The sequence below is a fragment of the Oryza sativa genome, chromosome 10 (assembly GCF_034140825.1).
Source record: "Oryza sativa Japonica Group chromosome 10, ASM3414082v1".
Classification (NCBI taxonomy): Eukaryota; Viridiplantae; Streptophyta; class Magnoliopsida; order Poales; family Poaceae; genus Oryza; species Oryza sativa.
The window spans coordinates 9,667,516-9,682,654 of NC_089044.1; the positions used below are offsets into that span (position 1 = coordinate 9,667,516).

Genomic DNA, 15,139 nt, shown 5'->3' on the forward strand with positions numbered 1-15,139 from the left:
TTAATAAAATTGAAACCAGCTCATTTAATGATTAATTTAAAATGTGAATAATTACTGGAATGTTCTTTGTATTATTAAAATTAGGAATTGAGCTCTGAAAAATCTGAGAAAATTTCAGAGAGTATAATTAATCATGGAGAATTTAATACAAATTAAATCCAACCATGCTTTATATTTAGAAATTTTGATTTTCCACATTTAACTTCACTTGTAAATTAATGAACTTTTAATAAAAAATCTAAGAATAATTTATTAAATAATTTATAAATTCTGAAACGAAATTCAGGCTGTGACAATTATAATCTTCTCACGGGATTAAATAAATACGATACCCTTGGAATACTCTCTGGTGAAATGCTACAATGGTATATCCGTGTGCTTGCGGATGGACTTTGTAATCATAATATAGCAGGAGTATTTTTGCGTCATTGATGATAATTATATTTCTAGTAATATTGTTAAGAAATACCAACAAGGTGCTTTAACGGTGATTCTCACTGAGACGAGCGAATGCGAGAGCCCTTTAATTGTTTATATATGGTAAGCCTAAGTGGGCATGTAAATGGTAAAGTGAGAAGCCTGGTGATGGTGAAGCTGTTATGTTTATATATGTTGGAGCCTTGACTTCAAGGTATTGGAAAAAAAATGAGGTGAGCCAATGTGAGGGCCTTGATTGTTGTGTATGTGAGTAGCTTGGTGGTGCAATGTTTGCATACAAGTAGGAGCAACAACCGTGATTTATAAGTGAATATCATATGCATTCTTATTATTTGATATTTGATAGATCCAAGTTCAATCTTCGTGACCTATACATTTGACAGCATATATATTACTTTCATGTTTTCTACAATAATGAGATAATTAGTAATCAAAATTTATGGACTACTTTAATAGATCGTCCTAGAAAAATAATAAAGATGCCTGCACGAATGCACAGGCTTTCTTTCTAGTTTTTTTATAAAACGTCACAGGACAAATAATTGTGGTGATTTGTACATTGTTTTGATATGCTGTTCTGTACTAACAAATTAGTTTAGAAAGATTGGAATGTCAATAGCTGCATTTTCTAAGTTCGATCCAACATAGCTATCAGTTTTGGCAATATATAAGTTGGATCTGAATATATGACTGAATTTTAAAAAAAAACACATGGTTTAAAGCGATTTTTTTTTCACATCCTGTTTCATCTGTGAAGGGACCAGGTGTACTAACTTCTTGATTTGTTTGCAGTCTCCCGTTGTTGCTAAGGGTGCAAATACTCTTGCATGGATAAAGGTACAATTGAACAATTATGAACTGCGGTGGCGCCCCCTCTCAGGCGCAGGGGAGGTGGCGTTCGCCGGCAGCGGGAGTGGTGACGGCGAGGTATCATGGCTAGGCGGCGGCAGATCCGGCCCCGCCGCCATTGGATCTGGAGAGCTTCGGCGGCGGCGACGTTGGGCGGCGCTGTCGGCGGTGGCAGCTGTGGCGCGGGGCGGCCAGCGAGGCGGTGGTGGCTGCTGCGGCGCAAGGCGGCTCGCAAGGCGACGGAGTCCGGCTCTCGGTAGCGGCAGCGGCCGGCTCCGATGGTCGACGGGGCGTCGGCTGTCCCTCTGGCGCCTCCAGCTGCCCCTCATCGCCGGTGATAGCAGAGGTCACCCCCCACCCCCACCCACCTCCCTCCTCCACCTCAACCACCATCTTCTCTCCTTTTTTTCTCTAGTTTTTTGGGAATTACTTCCAATTGGTCGACCAACAAATCCCACAAATATCGGCCTCCTCCATACACATGGAATCACAAATATTCATTACATGCATGCAGGCGAGGTGCCCCAACTTCTTTTTCTTTACTCCTCTCTCTCCATTTTTGTAGGTGTGAATATTTTTTTAGCAAATTTTGAATGATTTTTTCTTTTAAATCACTTATCCAATCAATAATTCGATCGCATTGTTGTATTCTTCATAATCTAATCTTTTAAAATAAGATCTCACATGATTATATTGATTCTAATTTTTTTTCTTATGTTGTGATCGATCTTTTTAAAATGTTGATACATCATATTATTTGTATGTTTCAACAAGTATTTCCTAATGTTTCACTAGTTTATTTGTAAATGTTGCACAGTGTGTTTTTTATGTTTTAGCAAACATTTTATGATATTTTACATGCTATGTTTCATGTGAGATATAAAAATATTTCACAATATCATGTATTTGCAAAATATTGTACATTTCATATTATTTCTTTGATGTTTCACTCGTTGGGACTAAATATTTCGTATAGTTGTTATTGGTGTAGCACTTAGTACTTATACATGAGATAGGAGAGATGAGGGGTTGCATGTAGCACGGTGCAGACATCAGGCGGAAAAGCTAGCTGGCGCGTGTGCCGCTAGCGTGTGTTTTGCGCGTGTTCACGTAACTAACTCACTGACGGTTAGTTAAGGATAATGACAGTAATTAGGGAACAATTTTCTTTTTTTGGGAGATTTTTTTACTAACAAATTGAAATCTTTCAAGTTAGATTTTAAAACTTTCAACTTAAGATTTAAACTTTGAAGACAAATTTTGAAAACTTTCTCACTTTGAAAATTTTCTACTCGAAATTTAAATTTGCAAGAAAATTTAAAAACTTTCAACTCCAATTTGAAAACTTTCAAGTCCAGATTTGAAAATTTTTAAATTAAGATTTAAAAATTAAAAACTTTTAACTCAGATTTGAAAACTTACAACTCGAGATTTAAAAACTTTCGAGTCCAGATTTGAAAATTTTTAAGCTAAGATTCGAAAATGTACAAATCAAAATTTAAAAATTTTCAACTCAAAACATTTAAAAATATGTGTGCTAAAGATTAAAAAAATAATCGAAAAAAGCGCCAAAAGGAAAGATAAAGAAAAGAAAAAAAAATCAGGCGGGGGAGGCGGCGCCAGCTGGCGCGCGCCAATTAGCCACACCGACATCAGGTGGAAACATGCATGTCTGCGGGGAGTTAGCTATGGCCTATGGGCGCTTGATTTCTTTTTTTCCTTCCGTGCGTCCGATCCGCTTGCATCAGAAATCAGAATAGGAAAGGAACAAGAATTTTTTTCGGTTTTAGATTTTTTTTAAAAAATATTTACAGAAATAATCTATCGGCCAAAAAAATTACAAAAAATAGACCCTGCCGCCCACCTATGGGGCGGCAAGCTGACGTGGCAAACAGGGGAGGAACGGGCGGTGACGGAGGGAGGGTTTTTTGCTGGAAAACCCTTGCCGCCCTCTGGTGGGGCGGCAAGGGGCCCGAATGCAAAAAAGCCAGTCGGGGCCGGCTATTTTGCAGGCGGGCCCCTTGCCGCCCTCTGGCCGGGCGGCAGGCCTCGCTGCCTATAAAAGGCCTCCTGCCCAGCCCCCAGCCCTCATTCTTCTCTCCTCAATTCCAGTGAAAAAAAAAAAGAAGAGAGGAGAGGAGAAGAGAAGAAGGGGCGAAGCCCTGCCGGATTCAGACGCCAATTTCAGGTAATATTCATAGATCCTATATATAACTATTGAGTTAAATAGTGTGTATTCTTTAAAAATTTGTTTGAATAAATGCATTATATTTTTAGGGTTTTAGTTGTACTAATCTAGAAGTGCGTATTGTAGATATCGGTAACTACGTAGATCTGCTAGTTTGGAATCAATACATTACCGTTGCATTGGCTTACACAAGAAGATATTACGTTGTAGATGTTTATTGCATGAAAGAGTAATATGATCTAGTTATTTCATTGACAGATATGTCGAACAAACAAATATTCCAAGTTTACCATGGACCAGGAAATGTCCGTTACGGGCCAACTGAGGTAGATCTGTCAGATTTTATTGTATCAGAAAGGGGAATTGATAGACCGGCTGAGAGGAGTGTACCTTCTATAAAAGGATGGTTAATGAAGGGCTTGAGAGTTGATCCACAGACAAGTGACATAACAATCAATGTTATAGTAAGTCGGGCAACTGAGGGTTTTATTGGGAACTAATGCCAGTTCAAAACTCTCGAGTGTGGAGATGGTATTTGGAAAATGCATTGCAACGCGGGTGGCCTCTAGCTTTGGTTCCGTTTGTTCACCCGAAGGATCCAGGTGTGCAGATGAACATGGATGATGGCGAGGGATCAAGTGCTGAAGTAAACGAGACTTCTGTGGAGGAGGTCAACGCACGAGAGGACGGGGGCGTAGTAGCTCCAGTTGGCATTCAACCAGGTGGAGTGGCCGACGAGGGGGAGACTGTCGGTGCCATTGTGGATGAAATGGAGAGGGAGGATTCTGACAACGAGCGTGTAGAGGAAGGTGATTCGTCAGATGATGAGACGGATATTAATCCAGCAGAATGGGCTAGTGAGGATTTTTCTGGGCTGATCATCTCTGAAGAGGATAGTGTGAGATGGGAGTACAAAGAAAATGAGGTTATTCAGGGAGCGATTTATAGTAGAGCAGAAGATATGAAGGAGTAGGTAAAACATTTTGCAGTGTCACTTCATAGAGAGTTTTGGGTTGCCAAGTCGAACCGGTCGCAATATGAAGTTCGGTGTGTTAAGGAAAAAGATGGTTGTCCCTGGAGAGTGCACGTGTATAAGGGGAAATGGAAGGATTATTGGACAGTGTCAGTTGTTACCAAGCATACATGTTTTCTACCTGGTGTTCAGAAATACCACAGGAACATTACTTGTGCATTTGTTGCATCTGAGATGTATGCGCATGTCATCGATAATCTCACATATGAACCAAGGTCAATAATCCGACACATCGAAGAGACATACAAGTATACTATTAGCTATGCCAAGGCCTGGAGGGCCAAACAGAAAATAATAGAGATGAGATTTGGAACTTACGAAGCCTCGTATGACAATTTGCCACGCCTGCTTGGTGTTATCGAGGAAAGAAACCCTGGGAGCTCTTACGAAGTGAAGAAATTCCCCTCAATTGAACATCCTAGCAAGAGTGTGCTGCAAAGGGCGTTCTTAGCTCTACATGCATGCAAGATGGCATTCGTGAACTGTCGTCCTGTTCTCTGCATTGATGGGACATTCTTGACAGGAAAGTATCGGGGCCAGATACTAACAGCAATAGGGGTAGATGGGAACAATCAGGTATTGCCCTTGGCATTTGCTTTTGTTGAGAGTGAGAATACCGACAGCTGGTACTGGTTCCTGAAATTGGTTAAAACAAAAGTTGTTGGTATGAGGCCAAATGTGTGCCTGATACATGATAGGCACGCTGGCATTCTGCGAGCGATAGAAGAGTTGCAGTTTGGGAGTATGGAACGAGGATACCCCGGTGTTTGGGAAGATGTACAGAGTAGGTGGTGCATGCGTCATATGGGAGCTAATTTCTTCAAGCAATTCAAGAACAAAGAGCTCATGAACATGTTCAAGAGGCTGTGCAATCAGAACCAGGAGAAAAAATTCAATGAGCTTTGGAAGAGATTAGATGAGTTGACAGCCAAATGCAGTGATCAGCGTGCAGCGGCTCCATCGACCGCCGTTGCTGACCCTTCTCAAGCTCTTGGACCTCTCCCAATGGATAGTCCAACATTGGTTAGAAAAACTGGATTGGAGATTCGGAAATTTTCTCAGTGGATTCTGCATGAACCAAAAGAGAAATGGGCCAAGGCGTATGACACAGGTAGTGCTAGATATGGAATAATGACAACAAATTTGGCAGAAGTTTACAACTGGGTGATACGCGGTGTCCGTGGACTGCCACTAGTTGGCATAGTGGAGTTCATTTTACATGGGACATGCAGGTATTTTAGGGATCGGTTCCAGGCAGTTCTTCCCTCTATGCCGAACAACAGCATTTTGTTTGGAGCTTTCATGCAGAAAAAGCTAGAGGAGTTGCGTAAAAAGGCCATGAAACATCGAGCTGTAGTGCAAGGTACCCAACAGCACAGGTTTGAGATACTATATCAAGATAAGGCAGGCAGGGGTATCTACCGCAAGAGAGTGAAGCAGGAGTGTGTTCTCAAAGTCGACGGCACATGTCATTGCTCTTGTGCAAAGCCGAAGCTGCTCCACAGGCCATGCACCCATGTCATTGCTGCTGCAGCGGAGTGTGGCATACCAGATGCAGTATATGTGTCACAGTACTTCAGTAAGCAAGCAATATATCATACATGGAGCGGCGAGATTTATAGGTTCGGCATAGCTGGGGAGTTCACAGAGACTAACGATGAAGTACTTAATATTCTTGACCCATCGAAGCTCCGAGGCAAGGCTGGAAGGAGGAGGACTCGTCGCATCCACAACGATATGGACGAGTCGGAGGCTGGCAGGGTGAAGCGTTGCAGCAAATGTGATGAACATGGGCACACCTACAAGCATTGTCCTAAAGACAAGGAGAAACCAAGTGCGGCGGAGGCAGGACTATCAGGATCAGCAGCAGATGGAGCTCGCCCTACAGGTGAAGGCACTACCTCCACTCGACCACGTCCTAGGCGTCGTCGTGCCACGTCTGGCTACGTGGTGTAGTTCTTATGTTCTATGTCGGCATGTGGATTTGCTTGTAATTCGTTTCGAACTTATCGATGTGTTTATGTTTCGTCGTGTAATGTCAGACTTCGGCATGTCATGTCTTTAGGTCTCGTGATGTAACGTCAGACTAAGGCGCCTAACGTCTTTAGGTATGCTGATGTATGTCGGACTTCGACACGTAATGTTATGTTATATTATTGAACTCTACATATATGTTAAATTGCACGTCATCGTTATGTACCATTAGTAACGTTTGCTATATTTAAATAGCCTGTACTCTTGTTGTACATAATTAATCTCATGATTTTATTACTATTTCATAATTTTGCAAGTTATCTTTTGTTTTACATTACTATTTTTTGAATTGTTCTAACACGAAACACTATATTTTTCAGAGATGGCACGTCAGGATACACCTCAGTTGTTGGACCCGGCGATAGATCACCGACACCGGTCTCACCTTACTGCGGTGCAGGGGGCTCAGCTTGGGACGTTCCGGGCACGGACGTGCGGTGAGCTACTCACGGTTCACGACTCCTTTGTCGAGAGGTACGAACAGTGTTCTACTACAAGTTAGTTGCACTGTAATATTTTTTATAATGACATATTAATTTGTTATTGCAGGCTACGTGAGGCCGGCCTCCTACTGATGTGTCGGCTGGTGGAGGCTGCGGCCGGCGACGCGGACCCGGCCAGACGATGGACTGTGGACAGGTCCCTCCTAGCAGCTTTGGTCGATCGATGGAGGCCAGAGACACACACTTTTCACTTGCCGTGCGGTGAGGTAGCCCCTACCCTACAGGACGTATCGTACTTGTTGGGGCTACCGCTCGCGGGAGACGCTGTTGGGCCAGTGACCACGGCTGTGGACTGGCAGGACGATCTGACGGCACGTTTCGCACTAGTACAGCGCGCACCGCACCTCCCGCTCTAGCCGTTGGCACACCACCGCAACACCGGACCTACGAAGAGGTGGCTGCTTCAGTTCACCGTGAGTGTTTTTGTACCGAAATGACAATCGTATTACATATTTAGTCCGCAGTTAAGGTGCCTAACATTTTATCGACGGCTTGCAGGTTGAGCAGCTACAGGCGGAGGCCGACGAGTACTCCTACAGCCGATGTTTGGAGGCGTACTTGCTCTGGCTTTTTGGCTGGGTGATATTCTGTGGCGGTCAAGGGCACGCGGTCGACAAGGGACTCGTGCACTACGCCAGGAGCATCGCCGACGCCGCGGTAGGCGAGGTGCCTCAGTGGAGCTGGGGTTCCGCGTTGTTGGTGGCTCTGTACCGTGCACTTTGTGAGTCTTGCACGAAGACGGATCCCAGCGCGACCTTTGGTGGGTGCCCTCTCTTTCTTTCTATCTGGGCAGCTGAGAGGATTGCGATCGGCCGCCCTGAGGTGAACCAGCACGCGTACGAGGAGTCACTGTACGAGGAGCGACCAGAGGTCGACTACCCTACGATGGGTACTCTGTGGTGCCGTCGTCAGGTACGTTGCATCGATCTTATCGTATTGTTAAGTTAATTGCTAAGTTCATTGTACATCACATCGATCGTCTCGTATTGCAGCGCCGATGGGCTCACGTCCAGGTTAGGCGGTCGTATCCTGAGTTTGTTATGGAGTTCGACCGCCTTCTGCCGACTGACGTCGTGTGGGAGCCCTACAGTGCAGCGGCTACCCAGGCTCGTGCGCCGTTGGGTCTGTCCACACTCTGCACCAGGGACCAGGCGTACTGGATGACTACGGTTCCGATGGTCTTCGACATCTGCGTTGAGCCTCACGCCCCTTTCCGCGTGATGCGGCAGTTCGGCTTCCGTCAGCCCTTTCCAGTACCGTTTCCGAGCACCGTCCCAGCTGCTGTTCACCGGTAAGATCTTGCACTACGCTTTCCGTTGTTGCATTAAAATCTGCCTGTTCACAATAATTTGTAACATCTGTCGTTTCACACTAATATTACACATTAATTCGCAGGTACTCGCGCAAGGGTCAGTACTCAGCTGGCGACTGGCCCGCCAAGTTGGCGACTTTTATTGAGGACTGGTTGCTCGCAACCGAGGAGGTCGTGGACCACGAGGGAGAGCCACACACTGAGGAGTCGTACCAGGCCTACCTACGCTGGTACCAGCCACGCACCTGTACTAGGGTCACCTTCGCTCCCTTGGAGCAGCAGCCCCACGTTGCGAGCACTAGAGACCTCTATGCCAGGCACCGCGACCAGGACTTCGCTTGTGCTGTGAGTACCCTGCATCGCACCATTCCTTTATGTTTTCATATCTTTCTCTTCGTCAAATTTTACGAATATTTACGAACAAATTAACCATGTAGGTCGACGACATCAACCGGGTCGTCGTTGACGGTTCAACGACGATCCAACGTTTAGGCGCGGGGATTCCGGTACCCGTAGAGGATCACCTGACGACGTACACGCGGATGGTGGAGTCGATGCGCTCGATTCTCCGAGTGCTCACCTGTCGTGCAGACAACGTTGCTCGGGCAGACGCAGCTGTACAGCGGCCACCCGTACCGACTGGTCCCCGTCCAGCTGCGCACGTTCCTAGGCCGACTCCCCCTCCGCACGGAGGTAAGTATTTTTATTACTATTTCTGTACATACCTCGCACATATATAAGTGAGCCGTTTCACTTGCCGATTGCTTCAGGGTTTCGTGCACCGTTCAGCACCCCGCCTTCCTTGGCTAGGCCTTCTGTTGTGCCCCCCACAGGTACTTAAAAAAACAACATTACTTTGACAATCAATTTACATACATTTTATGTCTTAGCTTACAAGGGTCCCGTTGTCGATGTGTAGGTTTCGCCCAGTTCGCTATGACGCAGGCCGCCCACTTCTCCCAGGCTGCAGGGTCAGCGTCTCAGGCAGCTGTGTCGACCTCGCACTCAGCGCAGTTCTGGCAGTACACCGGGACTTCGTCACAGGCAGCCGGCACGTCGAGTCAGGGTCCACCACTAGACCATGCTGGGACCTCGTCGGACCGCTTGCTGCCTTCCACCTTGCTCTTCGACATCACTGACTTCGACTTCGCTTCAGGCTCGACAGAGGACGTCATTGGCCCCTCACAGCTGGGAGGCGCATCGCCGGTGCAGACGCAGGACCAGGCGCAGGCCACTCCTCCGCGGGACACTCGTGCTACCCGTGCTGTGCCACCGGATCGTTTCACCTACTCCCAGGACCACGTGCGAGCACAGGCCCGGAGGACCAAGCGTGGTCGCGGCGCGGGGCAGGGCCAGTAGAGCAGTCTTCTCTTTGTTTACTTGCTTCACTTTCCAGTACTGTATGCTTGTGTAATGACTACGTTATTGTTATATGTGCACGATACCTTTCGGCGCATACACGATACCTTTCGGCGCATGCACGACTACTTTCTGCCGCACCGATGTAGCCTCCTTTATTCGCGTGTGATACGAGTATTTGCCCGCCATTTGGCGCATACGACCAATGTAACTTTCGGCGCCGATCATGCATGTATCTTTCGGCGCCAATCAGGCGTACCCACCATACCCCACCACGTTCACATGTCAGGGGTATCACTCGATTTTTTGCGCCTATATAAGTCGCCTTAACGAGTGAGGCCTCACAATCTTTCAGAACTCAGTCATATTCAGTACTCTCTTCCCCACTTGCTTCATTACAAATCCGACCGGCTTTCGTCAATGGCTAGACGCCGGGGTGTTGAGGATCCAAACTGGCGTAGCGATCCTTGTGTATACCTACTACCACCTTGGTGCCAGCGTCCTCTCTGCCTATGTGGTGATCGATGCCAACTAATGGCTTCGAGGAATCCTGATATTCGAGGAAGGCGCTTTTTTAGGTGCCCTACCTATAACCGTGAGGTATTTTATTATCTGCATATGCTTATTCATTCCGTATGGGCAATCGCTTTATTCTTCGTAACACTACTCTATTCGGCAGACCCGCACTACGTCTTGCGCATACATCGAGTGGGTCGATACAGAAAATCCCGTTCTCGACCTAACCACTTGTTTACAAGAAGGTCGCTGGTATTTCGCATCCGAAAGTACTGAGCAATACTTACAGAGAAAAGCGGCTTATGAACGACAATGTCGTGAACAACAGAGCGACTGGCGGGTGTTAACTACGGCACTCCCTCCATGGGAAGCCCGTCCAAGATGCAGGTGTGGTGATCGTTGCCAGGTTCTTCGTTCCATAAATCCTACAACATTGGGTCGAAGGTTCTTTGTTTGTCCAAATATTCTTGACGACGATTTCATGGTAAGAATATTTTGATTACATGAATCCTTATTTTCTCACAACATTTACTAACTTTGCTTGCTTTACATCAATTCTTTCCTCCCAGGAACCACCAAGGAGATGTCAATACAGAGAATGGATAGACACCAGAAGGGTTCTAACTTCACCTAGCCGTGTTGTGCAGCTTGAACTACCAGAGCAATACAGAGTTACTAAAGCGCGGTTTGAGAGAGGAGAGGGATCCTCACGTAGGGGTTAGCTATTATCGGACAACTTGTCATATTGAAATTTCTACTGTCATGCTTCCTTGTCCCATTACTACATCGTCGTTGTGTTCAACTATTGCACTACCTCCCTCCTAGTTCGAATCTAATATCATCTATGTAACCGCAATGCAAATAGTCGTATCATGTTTAAATTGTACTACTATTTCTTCATGTTACATAATTCTTCTTGTTTAAGTCCATATAATGTTTCTACGACCCAGACTGCGATAGGCCTATATAAATTATCCGAGTACTAATACGTCGAATAAGGTACAAAATAATACCTCACTTAACATATGAAATTGCGCAACAACCAACTTCAATACATTTTTATAACAATATTAACAAGTTTTACCAATAAATACTTCTTTATTTATTATTAACATAACATAGAAAAATCTTTTGGCCGTACTTTTTTCATCTGGGTCCCTTGCCGCCCTCTATTGGGGCGGCAAGGGACCCAGATGAAAAAGTACGGCCGCAAGCTCTTTATGGGCGGCCAAAATTACAATTAGCCCCTTGCCGCCCTCTGTATAGGCGGCAAGGGCCTAATCGCAATTTTGGTCGACGGCGGCAGACGGCGCGGTCGACCCGCCGTCTGCCACGTCAGCTTGCCGCCCACCATTAGAGCGGCAGGGGCTATTTCTGCAATATTTTTGGTCGATAGATTATTTCTGTAAATATTAAAAAAAAATCTAAAAACGAAAAAAATCCAAAGGAACAAAGGACCGGGCCCGATTCGTATTTCCATTGTGTACCGGCCTGGCCTTCCTCGGCGGCCTATAATAATAGGACACCACAACTCATCGGCACTTCTCCACCTGTATCCAGTTCCAGTTATTGGCGATGCTGCCGACCCCCCGCCGCGTCAAGAACAAAGCACCGGCGCCCGTGCAGCTCACGGCCGAGCATCTCATCCGTGAGGCCCGCGAACTGCACGGCGATGGATCGGTGACCGTCTGCCTGCCGGCGGAGTCCAAGAAGAGGAGGATCGTCGATGCCGACGAGCTCGCCGAGCACCGGCTCGAGCGACGCGCACGGTTCGAGGCCATCGTCCGCCGAGCCGGCAGCGGTCGCGGAGGATGCGGCGACGCGTCGTCGGAGTGGATGAGGTACGCGCGGTGGGAGGAGTCCCCCGGCGGCGGCGGCGGCGACCCCGCCCGCGCGCGATCCGTGTACGAGCGCGCGCTGGCCGGCGGCGCGCCGGCGTACCGCGACCATGGTGTGTGGATAAAGTATGCGCAGTTCGAGGCTCGTGGCGGCCGCGTCGGGCACGCGCGCAACGTACTTGACCGCGCCGTGGCGATCCTCCCGCGCGCTGACCGCATCTGGTCGGAGTACCTCCGCATGGAGGATCTCCTCGGCGCCACAGACAACGCCCGCGTAGTGTTCGATAGGTGGACGTCTTGGCGCCCCGGCGCCGATGCCTGGGCCGCGTACGCCGCGTTCGAGCTCCGCCACGGCGAGCTGGACCGTGCCAGAGCCGTGCACGAGCGGCATGTTGCTGCTCTCCCGTGCGCCGACGCGTTCATCCTTTTCGCCGAGTTCGAGACGAAACTGAAGAACCTGGACCGCGCGCCCCGCGTGTACGAGCACGCCGGGAGCCTGCTCGCCGCCGCCGGCGACAACGACGACACCGCCGTGCTGCTCGCCGCGTTCGCCGACTTCGAGGAGCGGTGCGGGGAGCCGGACCGAGCGCGTGCAATATACCAGCACGCGCTCCGTGGCGAGCCGCCCGAGCCCCGCGCCGAGGAGCTGCGCGAGAAGCTCCTCTCTCTCGAGAAGCGGTTCGGCGACCGCCATGGCGTCGAGGACAGCATCGTCACCAAGCGGAGGTCCCAGTACGAGCGCGCGGTGACCACGAACCCGCTGTGCTACGACGCGTGGTTCGACCTCATCAGGCTGGAGGAGAGCGCCAACACCGGCGACGCGAACCGGATCAGGGACCTCTACAGGCGCGCCGTCGCCAACGTTCCACCGGCGGCGGCGGCGGCGGAGAAGCGGCATTGGCGGCGGTACATCTACCTCTGGATCAACTACGCCCTCTTCGAGGAGCTCGACGCGGAGGACGTGGCGCGCGCCCGCGGCGTGTACCGGGAGTGCCTCAGGACGATCCCACACAAGAAGTTCTCCTTCTCCAATATCTGCGTCATGGCGGCGGAGCTCGAGATCCGTGACAAGAACCTCGCCGCGGCGCGGCGGCTCCTCGGCAACGCGATCGGCGTCGCGCCCCGGCCGAAGCTATCCAGGAGGTACATCGAGATCGAGCTCCAGCTCGGCAACGTCGGCCGGTGCCGGATTCTGTCCCAGAAGTTCATCGAGCACGCTCCGAGCAGCAGCCACGTATGGAGAAGCTACGCCGCGTTGGAGAAGAAGCTGGGCGAGACCGACCGCGCCCGATCCGTATACGACCTCGCCGTCTCTCAGCCGGCGCTGGACGCCCCGGAGCTAGTGTGGACGGACTACATCCAGTTCGAGATCGACGCCGGCGAGCTCGACAGAGCGAGGCAGCTCTACGAGAGGCTTCTCGGCAAAACACAACACCTCAACGTGTGGGTGAGCTACGCCGAGTTCGAGGCCACGGCGTGCTCCGGCGGCGCCGCCATCGCCGGGAACGCGGCGGAGAAGGCCGAGCGGGTCCGGAGGTGCCGCGCCGTATGCCGAAGAGCGGACGAACACTTCAGGGGATGCGCTGATGATCCCGCCATGAAGGAGGCAAGGGCGATGCTTCTCCAACAATGGCTGGCGAAGGAGGCCGCGTTCGGCGACCTCGGAGAGGTGGAGCCGGTCGAGAAGAAGACGCCGAGAAGGGTGAAGAGGAAGAGGAGTCTCCTCGCCGACGGCAATGGCGGAGGAGGAGGATGCGAGGAGTTCTTCGATTACATTTTTGGTGATGAAGAGGATGCAACGGCAGCAGCTGGCTTCAAACTGATGAAAGCTGCTTACGAATGGAAGAACAGTGGCCATGTTATTACTTATTAGAGTGTAAATCTTTCTGTTCTAACAACCTTGTTGTATGTTATTGCCGTGGAATTAGTTTGTTAAGCATATAGAAAATTCACTAGATTTTGACATAAATTTCACAACGAACAGTCAAATGATGCTGGAATTATGAAAACAGCCCGTGGATGACACAGTTACTCATAGATCGCTTGTAACTTAAATAGTTATAAATAAATAAAAAAGTAACAAAAAATAGATTAGTATGAGATATATCAATCCATAAGTATGCATGCTGAAATTCGACTTGTATAAGTTGTAAAAACCAGTTATAAAAAAACAAAAAATTAAATTAAAACTTGTATACAAATACTTTGTTCAACTTATAGCAATCGAATTTGAATGTGCAATGTTTATGGAGTGATACAAATCAATCTATATTGTTATTGTTTCTAACTACTTAGATGATATACACCCATCGAGTAGGGAAACGCTTTTCCAAACAAACATCTACAGACTACCTTCAGTTATTTGTTCTTCCAATTACAGCAATATCCATACAAAACAGATTTGCTGCAAGAAAAAACATGTAAATAAAATGTTGGTGCGGCAACACTTACCGGAATGAAGAACAGAAAAAAAAAATTCTTGGAACAAAAGAGAAAATACATGAGGAAAAAAAAAAGGAACTTCCTCTAGACGTTTCCATAGTATATAGCAGGGTTTGCTTTATCGGTTTGTGCTTTTATATCGGGGGTCACCGAAATCCCGAAATTTTGGAAATTTCGGTCCGAAATTTCGAAATTTTGAGCAAAATTTAGTTGAATTTGAATAAATATTACCCAAATTTATGAAAATTTTGAAAAATTAAAGAAATTCAGCCGGAATAATATCGTATCGGAGGGGAATTTCGGTCCGAAATGTCTAACCCTAGTATATAGACATATCCTTGCTCATGAATCAAGATAAACCAATCTAATCATTCAAGTATACCACTATCTCAAATTGGACAAAGAATCATGAGAAGAAACCCAAAGGGGTGACCTGAGAACACAGTTACAGAATTACTCCATTATACAGTAGCTCACCATACATTGTATTGGCACCTGTGTTCTCAGTACCACTCCTCTGGGTTCAGCTTCTCTTCATTGCTGTAACCGGCAAGTAATTTCTTCAGATAATGTCAGTGGTTACTGCCAGCTTCTCCATTAGGCTAGTATTGTTGATGCATATGGTTA

The 15,139-nt window shown here is 47.7% G+C and overlaps 2 protein-coding genes across 2 annotated transcripts; both read left to right on the top strand.

The window, feature by feature from the left end:
• The first annotated feature begins 1,565 nt into the window (after positions 1 to 1,565).
• Positions 1,566 to 8,803, top strand: LOC136353522 (serine/threonine-protein phosphatase 7 long form homolog). The gene is made up of 3 exons (XM_066304525.1): positions 1,566 to 1,586; positions 7,544 to 7,957; positions 8,038 to 8,803. Exons 1-3 carry the CDS (start codon positions 1,566 to 1,568, stop codon positions 8,338 to 8,340), a joined length of 738 nt encoding a protein of 245 aa, XP_066160622.1. The 3' UTR covers positions 8,341 to 8,803.
• Positions 8,804 to 9,199: 396 nt separating this feature from the next.
• On the top strand, positions 9,200 to 15,139 carry LOC4348330 (uncharacterized). The gene has a single exon (XM_015757892.3). The coding sequence runs from the start codon at positions 11,808 to 11,810 to the stop codon at positions 13,941 to 13,943; it is 2,136 nt and encodes a 711-aa protein (XP_015613378.1). The 5' UTR covers positions 9,200 to 11,807; the 3' UTR covers positions 13,944 to 15,139.

Bases quoted from the DNA above. Each gene is read 5' to 3' on its own strand.
- LOC4348330 (XM_015757892.3), top strand. From the start codon at position 11,808: ATGCTGCCGACCCCCCGCCGCGTCAAGAACAAAGCACCGGCGCCCGTG.
- LOC136353522 (XM_066304525.1), top strand. From the start codon at position 1,566: ATGGTCGACGGGGCGTCGGCT. The intron at 1,587-7,543 runs GTCCCTCTGGCG...GACGGCTTGCAG, and splicing joins TGGTCGACGGGGCGTCGGCT to GTTGAGCAGCTACAGGCGGA. The intron at 7,958-8,037 runs GTACGTTGCATC...CTCGTATTGCAG, and splicing joins CTCTGTGGTGCCGTCGTCAG to CGCCGATGGGCTCACGTCCA.